This window comes from Larimichthys crocea, chromosome XIII (assembly GCF_000972845.2).
Source record: "Larimichthys crocea isolate SSNF chromosome XIII, L_crocea_2.0, whole genome shotgun sequence".
NCBI lineage: Eukaryota > Metazoa > Chordata > Actinopteri > Sciaenidae > Larimichthys > Larimichthys crocea.
The window spans coordinates 41,629,649-41,645,963 of NC_040023.1; the positions used below are offsets into that span (position 1 = coordinate 41,629,649).

The 16,315-nt window shown below is 41.2% G+C and overlaps 1 protein-coding gene across 1 annotated transcript; it reads right to left on the reverse strand.

Moving 5' to 3' along the window:
- Window positions 1–1,422: 1,422 nt before the first annotated feature.
- Window positions 1,423–13,662, reverse strand: cers2a (ceramide synthase 2a). The gene is made up of 11 exons (XM_010743509.3): window positions 13,235–13,662; window positions 8,160–8,333; window positions 7,920–8,037; window positions 7,597–7,715; window positions 6,786–6,843; window positions 6,424–6,474; window positions 6,158–6,250; window positions 5,277–5,405; window positions 4,974–5,080; window positions 3,902–4,055; window positions 1,423–3,806 (listed from the first exon to the last, which is right to left on the reverse strand). The coding sequence occupies exons 2-11, from the start codon at window positions 8,330–8,332 to the stop codon at window positions 3,660–3,662; spliced, it is 1,149 nt and encodes a 382-aa protein (XP_010741811.1). The 5' UTR covers window position 8,333; window positions 13,235–13,662; the 3' UTR covers window positions 1,423–3,659.
- Window positions 13,663–16,315: the final 2,653 nt, after the last annotated feature.

Sequence of the window (16,315 nt, forward strand, 5' to 3'; positions counted from 1 at the left end):
AGAGGCTTTACCGTGGCCCTCCTCTCATGATCATCACAGGAAAAATGAGCAGCCCACAAATGAACTCCTGCACACACACACACACACACACACATACATACATGCAAGATACACAAGCATACACTTGCACCTTGCGACCTCCCTCTGGCGTGTAAAGCCATTATTAATACTTAAGCAGGAATTGAATAACAGTCTACACAGTTCACAAGTGAATCAAACACCCCACAGCTTTTGTTCTGCTGTCAGGAGGACCTTCATCGCTGTCGCCAGTTCAGCTTCACACCACAATTATCTCAAGCACCTCAGGCGACACTGAGCTTATTCATTACAAGGCCGCAGAGGAAGGAAGGGAAACTTAATGTGAAAGGAGAGGCAAAGATTTAAAAAGGAGGAGTAAGACTGGACACAGAAGGGGGGCGTGGAGAGGAATGCCCAGACGTCAGAGCGGGGGAAACAGGAGATGCATTAGCAATTAAACTGTGGAGCCAGATGCGAGAGCAGGGTGGAAATTGACCCTGCCGCTTTAAAATGGAGATTGTTACAGTGAGGCTGCCAGTGACAAGAACAGTGTGGAGGCTGAAGTGCAGGGCACGGAGGTAAAGTGATCCCACTCCATATGCAATTAGTCAAGAAGGCCTTTTAGACCACAGCCAAAATATTGTAGGGGAAAGTGGCAGAGGAGGAAGGAAGAAACAAGAACTGGTTTCTTTTTCAGATGGATGAAAAAGAAGTCCACCCTCATCCGAGTTGTCGAACTTTCCGACCGAATGAGGACCAGCTCTGTCACTCCAACATCATTACGCAAATGTCTGGAACATTTTTTTGGCAGCCAAAAGTGCGCCAGCCAGGTGTGTCACCACTACACTGCGCTATCTGATATTGTAATGGCTCCACGGTGCAATCAAGTCTACTCTGCACCAATAACTGATAGATGGTGCTCATGCCTGACTGGATTTACTCCAAGGCAGTGACAGAGTAGCTTCCAGGCAGTGTGTTTGTGGCAGCATGGCCCTTTGGATGGACAGCCTCCGCTGTATCATTAAGTTGTTTACACACTGTCCAAATCATAAAATTCTACCCGTCCTCAAAATGTCAGAACTGACAACTGGGACAATCAAATCCATCAATAAGTATTTTTTTTTATGTAACACAAGTTTACCAAATAGAAGATATATATCACCCTTGAGACACCCTACAAATAAATATTTAGAGTCACTAACTATTAAAAAAAATACTGCTGCAGCTACTTTTAGTGATTTTGTTACAAACCACTGTGTGCAGGATAAAGATGTACTGTGTTGACGCATCACTGACTTCATTCATAGACACATGATGACTTCAACTTTTGCTGGTTAAGAAAGGATTGTGGTGTTACAGCGATGCATTAACCAACTGGTCAATTGACACATTTACAGAAAACTATTTTTGGTAATCAATGAGTCACTTTATTGATCATAAATATCAAACATACTCAAGGTTCCATGTACAATTTTTGGATTTTGCTGCTTTTCTATTTACAATAATTGTGAATTTAAATCTACTGGTCAGACAAAACAAGCCATCTGAGTACTCTGAGAGGGGTATTTTCTGTTTTCTTCCATTTTTAAAAGGTTAACAATCATTTATTACAAAAAAAAAACAACAACAGATGGATGGATAATGTAAACATTCATTAGTTGCAACATTTAACCATCTACTTTGTTCTAATAAAAAAAAAAACCTCTAGGAGTATGCAAGAATTTTAATAAAATCTGCTAGTTATTTTTAGATTTAAAAGAGCAGATCCCAAAGTCTTCACATCTGAACATCAGTCAGTCATTTTACTAATAATTTTCACCATAAGAATATATGAAAACCTAAGTTATTTTTCCTCCTCCTCCTACTGAGTTTGTTGTAAACTTTGTGTTAAATCTCTGAAACTAAACCTTTACATCCCTGTCAATGACTTTAGATTCAAAGTCAAAAAAGAAACCATAGAGGACACAGAAGTTATCCACGCTCATCTTTATCATAATCGTCATTGTGATTTTTTTTTTTACAACTCAGCAACACATAAAGCAGAATAAAAACACTCTCTGTGGAGGCGGAGCTCTTCAGAGAAAGCTGCAGGCGATTGGTCGCGTCAAGCCAAAGAAAGTTACAAAGAGTGTTACAGACACTTGGATTTGTTGGCGCACGAGGACAGCGGAACTAAAGACGAAGGGATGGAAATTATCATTATTATTATTTCTTTTCTTTACAATGAACACTTGAAATGATGAAGGCACTTGCAAATGACAAGGTAGTACAAAATGTAAACCATACTTTGGTGTTTCATTTTTACCTCTTTACTCTCATTCAAATAATTTTCGTAATGACTCCAAACACTGACAAAGAGGAAGATCTCGGGTAGGCAATTAGAATAAATAGACAAAAATCGTACTCCAAACCTCTAAACTAAAAATAAACAAGGTTTGAGTTGGAATCAAACACTCTTACTAAGCTTGTTTACTCGATATTTAGTCAATGCTGATCCATAGAAGAAACCATAAAGTGCATCTTTGGATAGATGGGGAAAACAACACTGAATGGAAATGCTAATGACTCGTCCAGCTCATAAAGAATTCATAAACAGTTACTGATTGGTTTGGGTTACACTCAAACAAATTGCTCCCAAACTGAAACCGTCTTGACTGGAAACAAATAAAACGTAAAGCAAAATAAAATCAGACTAAAAGTAAAAAGCTGAAACAAAAAAAACAACATTTAAAACAATCTGTGTGCATTCTGCTTTAGAGGAGAAAAGCATTTAAGACAAACTTCCACAAAAAGGCACATTCCAAACACACAAGGCAGATGTAGCACCTTCTCACACTCGTTCAGACTGTTAAAAAACAAAAAAAACTAACAAAAAAAATGATTATTTTGTTTTAAACATTACTGTAACAAATATATTTCAACAAAACCAATGGCATGAGCCAAAGTGACAAGTGACAGCTGCAGTAACTTGCACAAATTAATCATTAATTGATACTCTGGACTTCAGTAAATAGACTTAAATGAGGTTATGGTCCATAGAAAGACATCACCGCATCACCTTAATGCTCCTCACAATGCCACATGACCTCAGTGTGGTTACCTAGAGCAAAACGATCAGTCATGTTTAAGGGCGAGAACACTTAGAAGAGTTTTAAGTGACCGTGCAGGAAGGGGAGCGCCCGTCCTATCCACGACGTCTCTTTAAAACTCTTCTAAAACATTAAAGCTACACGCAGGCAGATTCGACATGTGGCGACTTGGTCAGCAGCACAAAATCTTGGCAAATAGCAAACCAGACTAGAGGGGAGAGAAAAGAGGAGAAGGTGTGTGTCTGTGTGTGTGTGTGTGTAATGAGAAAACCACTCTGCTGCTTAGGTGCTAAGCAGATCATCGTGGTTCTCCATTGCAGTCTTCCACTCTCCATTTAATGTAATCCCCCCGAGGAGGGATATTATCCACATTGGACTACCCGGGTTTCTAAAAAAGGAGGTTATAGATGAGTGTTTGTTTTTGTGTGTGCCGTCTGCTGCCCCTCTCAAAATGCCACGCTCCTGTTCTTTGGCTTTCAGGTGAGGGCCACATGTGAGGGCCCCTCGTCACTCCTCACACTCACACCTCGTCTTCAGCTCCCGTGGGTCCAATTAGTCCGTCTTTCTGTGGTTGTTGTTGAGGACGGTGTGGCCGTTCTGCACGTGGCCATTTTTAGATTTTTCCCTCTGCTCGTGTTCGTCGTCTTCGTCTTCTGATTCGGTCTCCTCTTTGTCGCTGCGCTCGTCCTCAACGATATCCTGCCAAAATTTGAAAAAAATAAATAAAAAAATAAAAATTGGACCATTGCTCGTGAGATGAAAACAGTGAAACATTCAAAAGTGGTGGTTCGTACATTGCCCGGCAGGAATTTGATGACCATGCGCAAGATGAGGCCGGCCCAGAAGACGTGCAGCGCCTGCAGCACAAACATTAGCCCATTGAAGAAGTAGAAGCCGAAGAAGGGGGGGTAGAGGGTCAGGGGGTACACCCATGTCGTGTATATGATCCTGGACGAGAGGACAAAGGCAGAACAGAGAATCCAGTCAGAGCCACCTACAGTCACAATCAAAAGCCCATTGAGGCGGGCCAGGACAGTACACAATGTGTCTGTTGTTGCGTTCCCATTGCATTGTTACTGAAGTCGTAAGCAAATTAGGCTAAAAAAAGCTTCAATCAGTGTGTTGTCATGAGCTACCTGTTTACTTCCTCATTTTTATGAATGAATGTTATGCTAAAAAGGATGAAGCTGGTGTTATTTACTTATTATCCATAATGTGTTTGTCTATCTTTAAGTTCCTTTTAGTTAAATCTAAAGAACAATTTGTTCTTTAAAAAAAAAGGGTAAACATATATAATTGAATTCAATTTTAAAATTTAAATGAGAATAAGTAACATCTTAAACAGCTGGGCACTGTAGTTTTTAAGCAAACATTACTCAAAGAGCAGTGAATGATGAGTTTGTTGGGGACTACTTTCAGCTGTGGATTAATACAGATTTGATGCGACAGTGAGGACAGTGCATGTGGACTGGACTACAATGCCCATGTTGATCATAATGAATAATATGTATTAATAGTTTCTAAAGGAATAAGTTTAATCAGATCGTGTCTCCACAGACAGGTTTTTATTGTTTGTGTCGGCCTTTTCCTGGAATTTGTTGAGAATAACTTTACTTTCCTCAGTCTTGTCCTCTTTTGATACATCAGCTTTCTGAGGTATGGAAACTTTTTTTTTTCCACCTTTCTGGCATTTACATTTATTTATTTTTTTGCCTATAGGGTTATAAATAAATAAATAAATATATGGAATCCTTGTAAAGAGTGACCACTAAAATAAATCCATTGTGCTGAGCCCCCCAAAAAAAGGTTCCCATAATACCAGTGACTCATTCTAGTTACAGCAACATCATGAAACATCATATTTACCAGAAGGGGAGGATAATGAGGCGGGTGACAAAGAAAACTGCAGCGAACACAGTGAAGATGATGTTGCAGGTTTTCCTCCAACCTGCATAGTTGAACATTTTGGCTGACTGGAAAGAAAGAGAAAGAAAGAGAGAGAGAGAGATCAGAGTGTGACCTTTTCATTTATTCTCCTCTAGAGGGCAGAACTGTGCTCTGACCTTAACATCACCATTCAGCTATTCACTGATGTTAAATGTTAAGAGGACAAGAGGGAGGGGGGGGGGAGCAGCACATTTGTTGCTTCATGTTTGCATGTTTTCATACCTCCATTAGATAGTCAGAGGCATCATGCACCAACATGATTAGAGTCCCACCCCGGATGTAGTTAACAACCCAGGAGAACGTGATAAGAACAATGGTGGCTACGTGGTGAATTATCTGCTCTTTGAAATCCTGCAAGAGAGAAGCAGACAGAGATGGCGTGAAAAAAACAAAATCCAACAACATTTGGTCACTTATTGATCGAGCTGTAAAGATTGGTCACTAATCGACGGTATGCAGGTTTTTACAAATGATTAACTCTTCATGCGAAGCAGATTATACGGCTCTACTGCTATAAAAAGAAATAAAACGGTCTCAAAAAAAGGAAGTTACTAAATCATTCCTCACATTGGAGGCTGATTGCAACACAGACGATGTCCGGAAAAGGTCCAGTTGTGGTTTAAAAGACTGAATTCGTTGCATTTGTGAGCTGGAGTAATAGAACAAGAGCTTGCACAAGGGCATCACAATTTGCTGACAGGCTTAAACGCCGCCTCATTTCACAACAACGTTTAGACCTGTGAACGACACGGTCAAACTGTCTTTCATTTACACATTAACTCACAGGGCACCTCGAGATGCAACGTCTCCCGACTGGACAGAGCGTTCACGTTCACTCACTTTGACTTCACCAAGCTGACAAAGTGGAAGAGACGAGCCGGAGTGTACGTTATTTTAAACAGGCAATGTGAATGCTGACAGCTCCCACTCAACACAATGCACACAGGAAAATCAATGTTTAAACCTCAAAATGCACTGGCAACGCACCGGATCGCTCTTATTACTCTGTGCACTCGGCGAGTGATCTCTCTTGATCGAAGGTTTCTGAGGGGTTTTATTTTCGAGAGCTAACAAAGTTTGCGAGACGGCTCTGCAACTCTTACCTTACGCTTGACATCCGATGCTACGCTAAAAAGCAGCGAGGTATAAAAGCCTAATTCGATCATGTAGTACCAGTACTGCGAGGGCAACAGCGGCTGGAAGAGAAGGGAAAGGAAAACAAGCTTTTAGGATACTAACAATTTAACCCATTAGTGAGTCATTTGGTTAAACAAGTCTGTTTATTTAAGCGAACAAAATGGCTTAAACTTTTTCAAATAATATTTAGGTCTAAATTGGAGATGTGTTCCGGGTGCTGTCAGTGACATACCATTTTCGGGAAGTCTTCCCACATCAGCTTCATATCGTGGAACCATGGTTTCTGAGGTGACAAAGACACTCATTATTAATGAGTTTATAACACCACAGGCACTTTTATGCACAAACAGCAAACAAGAGCAAAGAAGACAATGTTTGTATAGCATTCGAAGGGAATCCACGACAGTTGTAATGTCAACATTCAAAATCCTCCATTTATGTGGCAAGATGTAGCAAACAGATCCTCCTTTACTTCTCTGGAGAAGAAACCAGTCAGTAAGGGAATAAATGTGTTTCCAGTTGTGACTGTTTCATTCTGTGAAATGACAAATGTAGTGAGTTTTTAAGCTTACTGAAACAACATGTGACACTTACGTCAATAAGGACTGCCAGGCCAGCAAAGAAAGCAAGAAGGTAAAAGGTAAATCTCCAACTGTAAGAGAACGCACAGCCATCTCAGAAATACAGTTCTAAGTTCAGTTCACAGCCACAGCCACAAAAACAAACAGCCCACTTGGACACAGATAACAACAGAAAAAAAGAACAAAAAACTGTGCTCATGGAGCTGGATGTCCCTGCCTAAGATCAACAACCTGTGTCTTCGCTTATGTACCTTTTACTTCACCTTGTAGACAAACTACTGACAGGAAATACCTGGATTTGTTTCGTTTTGCAGTATTTTTCTGCTTGGGCGTACAGTACGTATCCTCCCGTCATGTGGACCGCTTTGCAACATTTAAGGAATGCGTGGGTGTATCAGGGTTGGAAGTCAGTGATGATAAAGTAGCCATCAGTGTGCTAGTGTTTAAACGTCTCTGTTTAAAAAGATTGAAATGTCCATTGACGAGCCGTCATCAGATGTGAACAGTTAGCGGAGAATCGTTTTTACTGAATGAATGATTTGGACTTTTTGTTATTATTTAGGTGAAATTGTTTACAAGAAACATGAAAATATATAATGTTTAATATTGTAGAAATATATGTGTAGAAATATATATATATATATTAGATTATATATATCCTAGCTCGGGAATCGCTGCTTTAAAGAAGCTGGAATTTGTAAGAGCACATCACAACCTCTATTTCTGTTCCACAAATAATGAAAAAAAGAAAGAAAGAAAAAAAAAATTTCAGAGCAGGTGATTCAAACAGACTCAAACAGTTTGATGTGAAAATATTTAGCTACCTTGCTTCCTGAAATTTTTTGAACTTGTTGGGCCGGTCCTGGTTTCTCCGCCGCCTGAACCAACGCTGGACCTGTCGCACCGAGCAGCCTGTCTGTTTACTTAAACTCTCTAGGGAGCTCTGACAACACAAGCAGGACAGAGGAGAGAGGAATCAGTCTTTTAACATTTGGAGACACGCAGAAGTTACGTAAGACCTTAAGAGTGAAGAGGTTCTCATTTATTTACAGCTGAAAGGCCAACATCTCTCTCTCACAGTTAGACTCAGTTGTGTTATTACCAAAAGGACACAGTATGTATGAAGCAGTGCAGCATTCATGATTACCTGTGTGGGATGCTTTGATGTGCTGCAGAAATGAGCCTCCAGGACGGGATTCGGAGGAGCAAAAACACGTTTCTTGTCGCTCACTCCCAGCAGGGAGGCGAGAGGACTTGCTACTGTCCTGAAAAGAGGAAAAACACACAGGCTGTAAAAAGTCATGACAGAAAGAAAACATTCAAATCAGATAGGTAGAGAGGCAGATTAACAGGCAAATGACAAGAGTCACCACTGGACATGACTCACCTCTCAAATATCTGTCTTATGACCAGGAAGCAGAGGGCGATGGGTATTGTTGCCCAGAGGTCCCGTGGTTTAGGGAAGACTTTGCCATCGCGGTCCTCAAGGTCAGCCCAGCCGTGGCCTTCAGGAAACCAAATCCAGTCGGACCATATCAGCTCAGTCAGGCGAGACAACATCCTAAAGACGAAGGAGACAGAAAAGGGATTTGTGCGGGGGGTTTTTTTGCATCAGGTGGGAGGAAGTGAACAGATATGAAAATGAAGGTTTTTGTTTGCTTGCTGATCTCCATTCAGATTTTCCATTAGACACGTTTAGCAACTCACTGAGCTGTGACAATATCCTGAGAGGAAACAGAGAAACCCGAGAGGAATGAGTATTGATTCGAGCTGATTAATCTCGCTGGGCAGCTGCAAAGGCAGCGTATCTGTCTGAGCACTTCCTGTTCCAGATGAAAGGCGTCGATGACGGGAGGACTTCTGTTTATGCTGCACACAAAACAATCAGGAATCCTGTGGGGATTCATTCAGAGATCTAACGTGGACTTCAGTTTTGTATTTATTTCCATTCTTTGAAAAACAAACTATTCCTGCAGCTCGGTGACGTACTCAGACACGCAGAGCGGCGTCGGAAGATCACACCCTCGTTCTCTCATTCTCTACTCCCTCAACAGTTTACTCAATACTTAGCAGTAAATTAAGATTTCAGACACTTATGAATCATTTTGCATCAGCACTGACAGACGTGGAGTCTACCGACTTGAGAGAACCCATGACCACAGATCTCAACAAGTTTGACATTTGTGGTCTGGAGGGTGTTTACTTGACGATTACTGGATGGATTACCATGAAATCCAAATATCAGACGGAAATTATACAGTACTCATTACTCAGTGATATATTACCACATATGTTCAAGGTCCCTACAAGATCAGTTAAAGGAAGAAAGAAGGAAATCAAGAACATCTCTTATGCAGGTCCTCCTTTTCTTGCTTTGTTGCTGTTGGTGTACATCACACTGAAAAACAACTCTTAACTCACTGCTGCATGCTTAGTACAGGTATTCATGGTTACCAGAGGTTGAACCTCACTGATCTTGGTGCTATCCATATTTTCAGCTAGCACCACCATGAATTTGTTATTTTTGTTCTTTAATTATTTTTATATCTCAACTATTGACACGACATTGGGTGAAGCCTTTCACATTCCCAGCAGATTAACTGTAGTAACTTCTTTCGTCCAGTCACATCACTGTCGCCAATACTCTATGAGATGATAGTACCTGCAAAACTAACGAGCCTCGGTTGTACTGTGGATTCAGTGCGAATAAGCAAATGTTATCATTTAGCTCAAAGCACCAATGTCTCATTCACCTCCTGAGAGTTAGCATGACTGTAGAATCTTTCAAGATTTATGGTCTGATGTATTGCAAACATGTTGAACACTCTTGGCTTGGTTTGTGGTCTTTAACATCAGGGACTGAAGTTTAACACTGTCTACTAAAAAGGAACAAACATCAGACACTTTGGCACAGAAGACAGTTTTACTGCTTTGTTATTAGAGCAGAATCAGCAGCAGGATCTGTAGTCAAACAACCCGAGGTGACACCAGCGCTGCTGTAATTACTGGCGAACACGCACTCACCTGTGGACTCTCACGGTGTCAGCATTAGCAGATTGTGATCATCCCATTACTTCATGTTACTGCTGCGCCTTGTATGTACAAGTATAAGTATGAGCCACTTTCTGAAGCGAATCATTTGAGAGGGAAATTCCAGTCGTTTCCTGATAGATGCTTTAACAAGGACTGTGTGTGTGTGTGTGTGTGTGTGTGTGTGTGTGTGTGTGTTTGTTCATTATAAGCTTGCTATGAATGTAGAGGAACTCATGCAGGCTGCCTTTGTTAGCAGCAGGATCGCTGTTGCAGCTTTAAAAGACAAACTGCCTCACCTTGAACCAACAGCTGTAAAATTTCAACTATACTGTCTTTTAAAGTTAATCAGTGTGTGGATTCCAGTGAAGCTGCCACTTCCAATGCTAGAAATCTACCATAAGCTCTTGTTTCCACTCTATAAAAACATGGATATAAACCTTTGTCACAGTGTGCCCACCGTTGTGCTCAGCCGACCACACGTCATGCTAAGTCTTCTAAAGACTCCAAACAGAGAACGGGATTTCTGCGGATTGTTCTAAAACATGTTAATGAGTGCATATTTCTTATTCAGTCCTGCTGTGAATTAGAGGATTTGGGTGAACACGCAGCAGGTTTTTCTGTCAAACAGTGGGAACTGGGAGACAACGTTGCAACGAGGCAAACAGGTGACACCGGAAGAGAAGTGTGCACAGGTTACACACAGTGGCGCTCCCCTGTCTTTATGTGTGACAAGTACAGCATGGTGTGTGTGTGTGTGCGTGCGCTCTCATGCTGGTGCATGATTTCCTCTAAAGTTTACTGACTGACGGGAGATCAATATTTGGCAAAGAACAGGTGCTGCTTAGGCAGGTGCAACTGCTGCAAGCTAAAGTTAACTACAGTTTGATTCTGTTTGCCAAGCTGCGCTGGAAAGTCATAAGGCATTACGTATAGCTTTTAAATAAGACCTGTGGACTGGCGTGTAGGAATTAGTTCAATAGTTTGTAAATGAATCACACTCTGGATATAAAAGCACATTGTGCACTCTGTGCTAGTACACTTGGAAACAAAATAACAAACATGTGCCCAGAGCATTTTTTAATCCATTATTGAAGATATTTCCTGCGTTAATTGCTTTGTTGCATTATCCTCCATCTGTTATCATTTACTCTGCTATTACTGTATCATTTAAACCCAGTGTCACCAGTCGCCACTTAGCTTGTGCATGTACGTTCTCAACTTTGGGACAGTTTTTGGACAGACCAAAGTGCACAGTCCTGGCACAAATGGTTCAGCATCTGGCAACAGTGGTATGATGTTTTTGGACGGTTGACAACAAGAGTGATTTCAGCTTCACTTGATGTTTAGTCACATTTCACTCCACTCACTTACTGTGCTAACTGCTGTCTGTCTATGATGTCTACATTAAGCTCTCTTGCTTCGTCTCCCTCTGTGTGAATGGTATACCAAAAGTTGCTCAGTGTCTCTGGTCTCTCTGCCTCATGTATGTTTTTAAGTATTTCTTTTATCTTATTTGACACAGGTGAATGGATAATCCATAGTTTGGTGTTGTACTTCCATAAAGTTAAAAAGGAGTCACATGTGTGAGATTACAAAAAAAAAAAAAAGAACTGTCAGATTTTGTGCCGCCGTGGTCGAGATATCCTGACTTTTTGTCTAGAGTATGTGCCAAGCTCCAGATAACACATTCCTGACAACCCATAATGCACCGATAGGATAGTTTAAAAACCTCTGTTATCAGAGGAAATTGGCTCTGATAGTGGTTGTTGGCTGCGCTGCATAAACACATAAAAGTCAACTCAGGGAATATCTACACCAACGTTTAAAACCAAAAAAGGTGCATCTACTAACCAGGAGAAGTCTGTCTTGACCTGGCAACAAGCCAAAAAAAAAAAAACCCAAACAAGTCCAGGCTTCATAGTTTCTGGGATTGTTCTCCATCCTCTAACTTAACTACTCTGTGGACCCACCATCAAACCACCCGGCTTCCAGGAGTTGAGAGCAGCACACTAGTCGGACTACAGGGAGGTAAAACTCTGGAGTTGTCAAGGAATCACTAAACTTGTCTATTAGACACAGGAGGTGTGAGGGTGCAGGAGCATGCAGTCGATTAATCGGCTTTTTCCCTGCTCCAAATGATCATCATTATATCAGCATTAAAAAAAATCCACCATCGATCAAACTTTCATTCAACCTCTCCTGCCTGCTTTTTATAAACTCCACGAGCACAGGGGTGACACAACACACACTGCTTATACTTGACACTAATTCCCCTGGTCCACAGGTGGTGGTAATGCATGAAGAATGTATTGTGGACACGGATGTAAATGATGCAGCTTTCAAAATGTTATGCAAAGAAGGAAATGCATTCACCTCTTGCATCAGGCCTGAAGGACACTCACTGTGTTTTAGTGAGTAGGGCTGAATATAAATAAAACCATGGAGTGTTTACAATGACTTCATCAAATAAAAGCTTATAAAAGTTCTCTCCGGAGCCACACAAGACTTTATACAACAGTTTTTACAGTCTATGTAGTACCTATGATGACTTTACTGAAGTTCATACCCCTTTAGACAGACAGATGTTATACACACTGTAAAATCCTGAGAGCTCCATTTAGGACTTATTCAACACATGAAAGAATAACTTAAATATCTGTCTCTGACTAACATCTAACGTCAGATAATCATCGTTCCTCAGTCTTAAGTGAAGCTGGAGGCAGTTGTTTATAGTTTCCCATGTTGGTTTTGAAGTTTCTCCGTCCGTATCTGTCACAGCTCTCTCTACGCTGTTTGCGTAAACTCGTGCAGGGAGTGGCTGAGTGCATGGCGCAAGCGGGGAGTCTCCCGGACATAGCGGAACAGACTCACTGATACAAGCTTTGAACAAGTTTCCCCCCTTAAAAACAACAACACATTACTTAACTCCCGCTTCGTGCTTCACACAGAGGGACACGTACTTGTCCTCATGTTTTGACTCATAAGAGAAAAACGGCGGCAACTTTACTCGGCGACATCTCCGGTTTACGTTAAAAAAACAACTTTTTATACGCAGTCAAAATTTACGCCACGAGCGATGTAAATGGCCGTCCACCGTTTGGAAACTACTTCTGTATTTCCTCCGAGGCGCCGCCACACTTTCATGACCTTCTGTTATCGCGGTGTTCCTGAACAAACACCCCCGACATGAGCACAAGAAAGGGCCTGTTAGCTGAAGCTTCACTTAAGAGTGTGTCAGCAAACTTTGATAGTGTGCCCACCCCCCGCAACCCTGTTACAAACTACAACATAAATCCTCCTGGGAGGGTGACTCCGATTTCTGTCTAAAAATAGCAGCCCAATGTGTGAGTGTGTCTCAGATTTGAGGCTCTGAACGGGGGTTTTACACCGTGAAGCATCGTCCATCACGTAACGGTGCAGTCAACTCACCTCTGTTCACTTCACCGTGTGCAGGTAATGGAGCTCAAAATGTACGGCGGGTCTTCTTCTTCTGCTGCTGCTGCTCGTCCTCTGTTCCTGTTGCAGCTGAGAGGATTTCATGTAGCTCTGCCTATCAAGACACTCTCCAACTTGTTGATCATTCAATGAGCCGCAATCCGCCTTTTTTTTTTCTCTGTTCTCTAACCGCAGGTTCGCCACATTCTCAAAAGAGAGAGAGAGAGAAAACTGTGTCGCACTTTCTTCTCCGCACTCTCTCCCCTGTGTCTGACTCGCAGAGCAGAAAGTGATGTTTGGTTTTTGCCACTCTTTGCGTCTGATCAAAGTAATCTATATGAGCCTCGGCTTGTTAGCCGGCTGCTTCAATTGGTTGGATATGGTGTATAATATGGTACAATGTTAAAAGTGGACCAGGCGGAGGGAGGGAGGGGAGGGAGGCTATTTAAAGTGACGTGAGCCTTTACTCTGTATGGGAGGTGGTCAGTGCCACAAGAGGGCGGCTCGCAGCAGAGGCGCACCTAGAAACGTTCATATGGGTGCCCTAATGCAGTGGTCCCCAACCTTTCCTAACTGCGGACCGGTCAACGCTTGACAATTTTACTGCGGACCGGAGGGGGGGGGCTCAAGTAGGACTCCTGGTACTGTCTGCGCGCAAGTGAGGAGAATACGGTCATTTCGAAATAAAAAAACGTTTCAAAATAAAAGGCCGCTCGATTTAGACTGGGACTATAATAGAGGGGGACTTACTACTCTATCTACAGTTGGTAGGAGAAGAAGAAAATATTAATTATGAATGCAAATAACAAAAGAGCACGGAGAACATGCAGTAGGCATTGCATTGTAGCTTGTTGCCCGTGAAATCCAATGAGTCAATTAAAAATTATCAACCCAAAAATAATTAACAACTACCTCGCACAATTAATTATCTTTTGTAATTTACATTTATACTTAATATTTTCTTCTTCTCCTACCAACTGTGGATGAAGTAGTAAGTCCCCCTTTATTATAGTCCCAGTCTAGGCCGAGCGGTCTTTTATTTTGAAACGTTTTTTTATTTCGAAATGACCGTATTCTCCTCACTTGCGGGAGACTTGGATAATAAATAAAACAGAAATAACTAATTAATTCTTGTGGGGCCCAGTACTGATTGATCCACGGACCGGTACCGGTCCCCGGCCCGGGGGTTGGGGACCACTGCCCTAATGGACCTACTTGGAGTGTGCTTTTGGGGGTCTTCGTCGATGGTTGATGAATAGGCAAAACTATGCTGGTTGGCTATACATTTATTAATTTCTTTTTCATTAACTATTCTTAAAACTATTGATTAAATTATACATGATTTTTTTTATTATGATTGATAAACACAGCATATTATGTATATGAGACTCATGGGGTAGGGACAATGATGGTATAAAGAATGTATGAGAGACGTCACCCGTAGATTTCCAAAGTGCCGTTTTGAAGCTGAAAATATGCAGCACTGGCTGCCACCATGTTGGATGTACCACTTCTTTCGCCTCCCGGCTAATCTAAAGATAAGCAAAGACGTGGGTCATCGGACCTGAGGCAGGCTGAATGACGCCTGGGTGCTCAAACAAGCCATCTGTAACGGCACCTACCTGTCAGTCAAAGCGGCAACTGTTAATTATGTGTAACTTTAAGCTTTAATATCATTTGAGTGGTGAGTTAAAAAAAAAAAAAAAAACTCACCCCCCTCACAGTTGTCATGAGCAAGGAAATTAGCTATAGAAACCGAAAACCAAAGTTTTTTGTACCAGGCTGTAAACATGTTTATTTCTGCTGTGAATGACTCACTTATGCAGCCAACTTTAAGTGGCTGCTCAAGGAGTTACAGTTTTTAACACTTCCACATTGGCTTCATTTCCCAGAACCGAAGGTTGTTGTTTGGGTGGGGGTTGGGAGTAATCCTTAGCAATGGACTGGTCACACAGCAGACATTTTGACATGTTACAGCAGGAAACTCACAGGTATCAATGTTGGCTGCATTCCACTTAGGGGAGGGGGTCCTGCTGCTGTGCATGCTGGTTCACTGTTGCTGTTACTGGGACACTTTGGAACTGAGCTGTCATTACTGGTATTAAGTCCACCTGTATTTTTTAGACTTTGAAAAGTCAAAATGTACAGTCTATTGTATTGGGAGGGGCATAGCTGTGCTCTTGGCTGTGGATAGAGTGGGACAAGTGTATAAAGTACATTAACTTTCTTTTTTTTTTATGTCATTAACAAGTTCAACAATGTGTTTTTGTATTTTCACTCCACTACAGTTTCTAGTTTGCAAATTCAGATTATTAAAACAAAATATGAAACAACTAATACATTATGATCTATTATGCATGAAGCTACCCAGCATGGTATGATACAGGAACATTACTATGACATGATACATTCTGCTGCTTAATGCAGGCTGAGTACTTTTACTTTTGTTTTTGCTGTGATACTTCTGTACTTAAAGGTCAAGTGTGTCAGATTTAGGGGGCTCTATTTACAGAATATGGCAGAAATGGAATATAACATCTATATCTGTGTTTTCATAAGTGTATAATCATCTGAAAATAAGAATGCTTATGTTTTTGTTACCTTAGAATAAACCTTCTATATCTACAGACCCAGCAGTCCCTCTTTCATAGAGTCCACCATTTTTATTACCATTATCACCATTAGTTTCTACAGTAGCCTGGAATGGACAAACTAAACACTGGCTCTATATATAGGACCTTTCTCCTTCACGTTGGGAAGTTGAGGATGATACGATGTAATTGCAATCGGTAACAACACCGCTTAATGCCACGAAATCCTCCTTTTAATGGACTTTTACTTTTAATAGCAGTATTTTTACAGCGGACATCATTTTACTTAAGTCAAAGATCTGAATACCACTACTGCGTTTCATGTAGTATGGTGTTTACATTATAACAACATATACTCATGGTTTTAGAAAGTCATTACTTTTAGTTATTTCTTATTAAACTAGTTCATTGGGATTTTTTTTTTTTTTTTACCTTGTCAGTTTCAGGTGTAGTTCTGCTGCCCTTTTAGGGCATGTTCAGACAG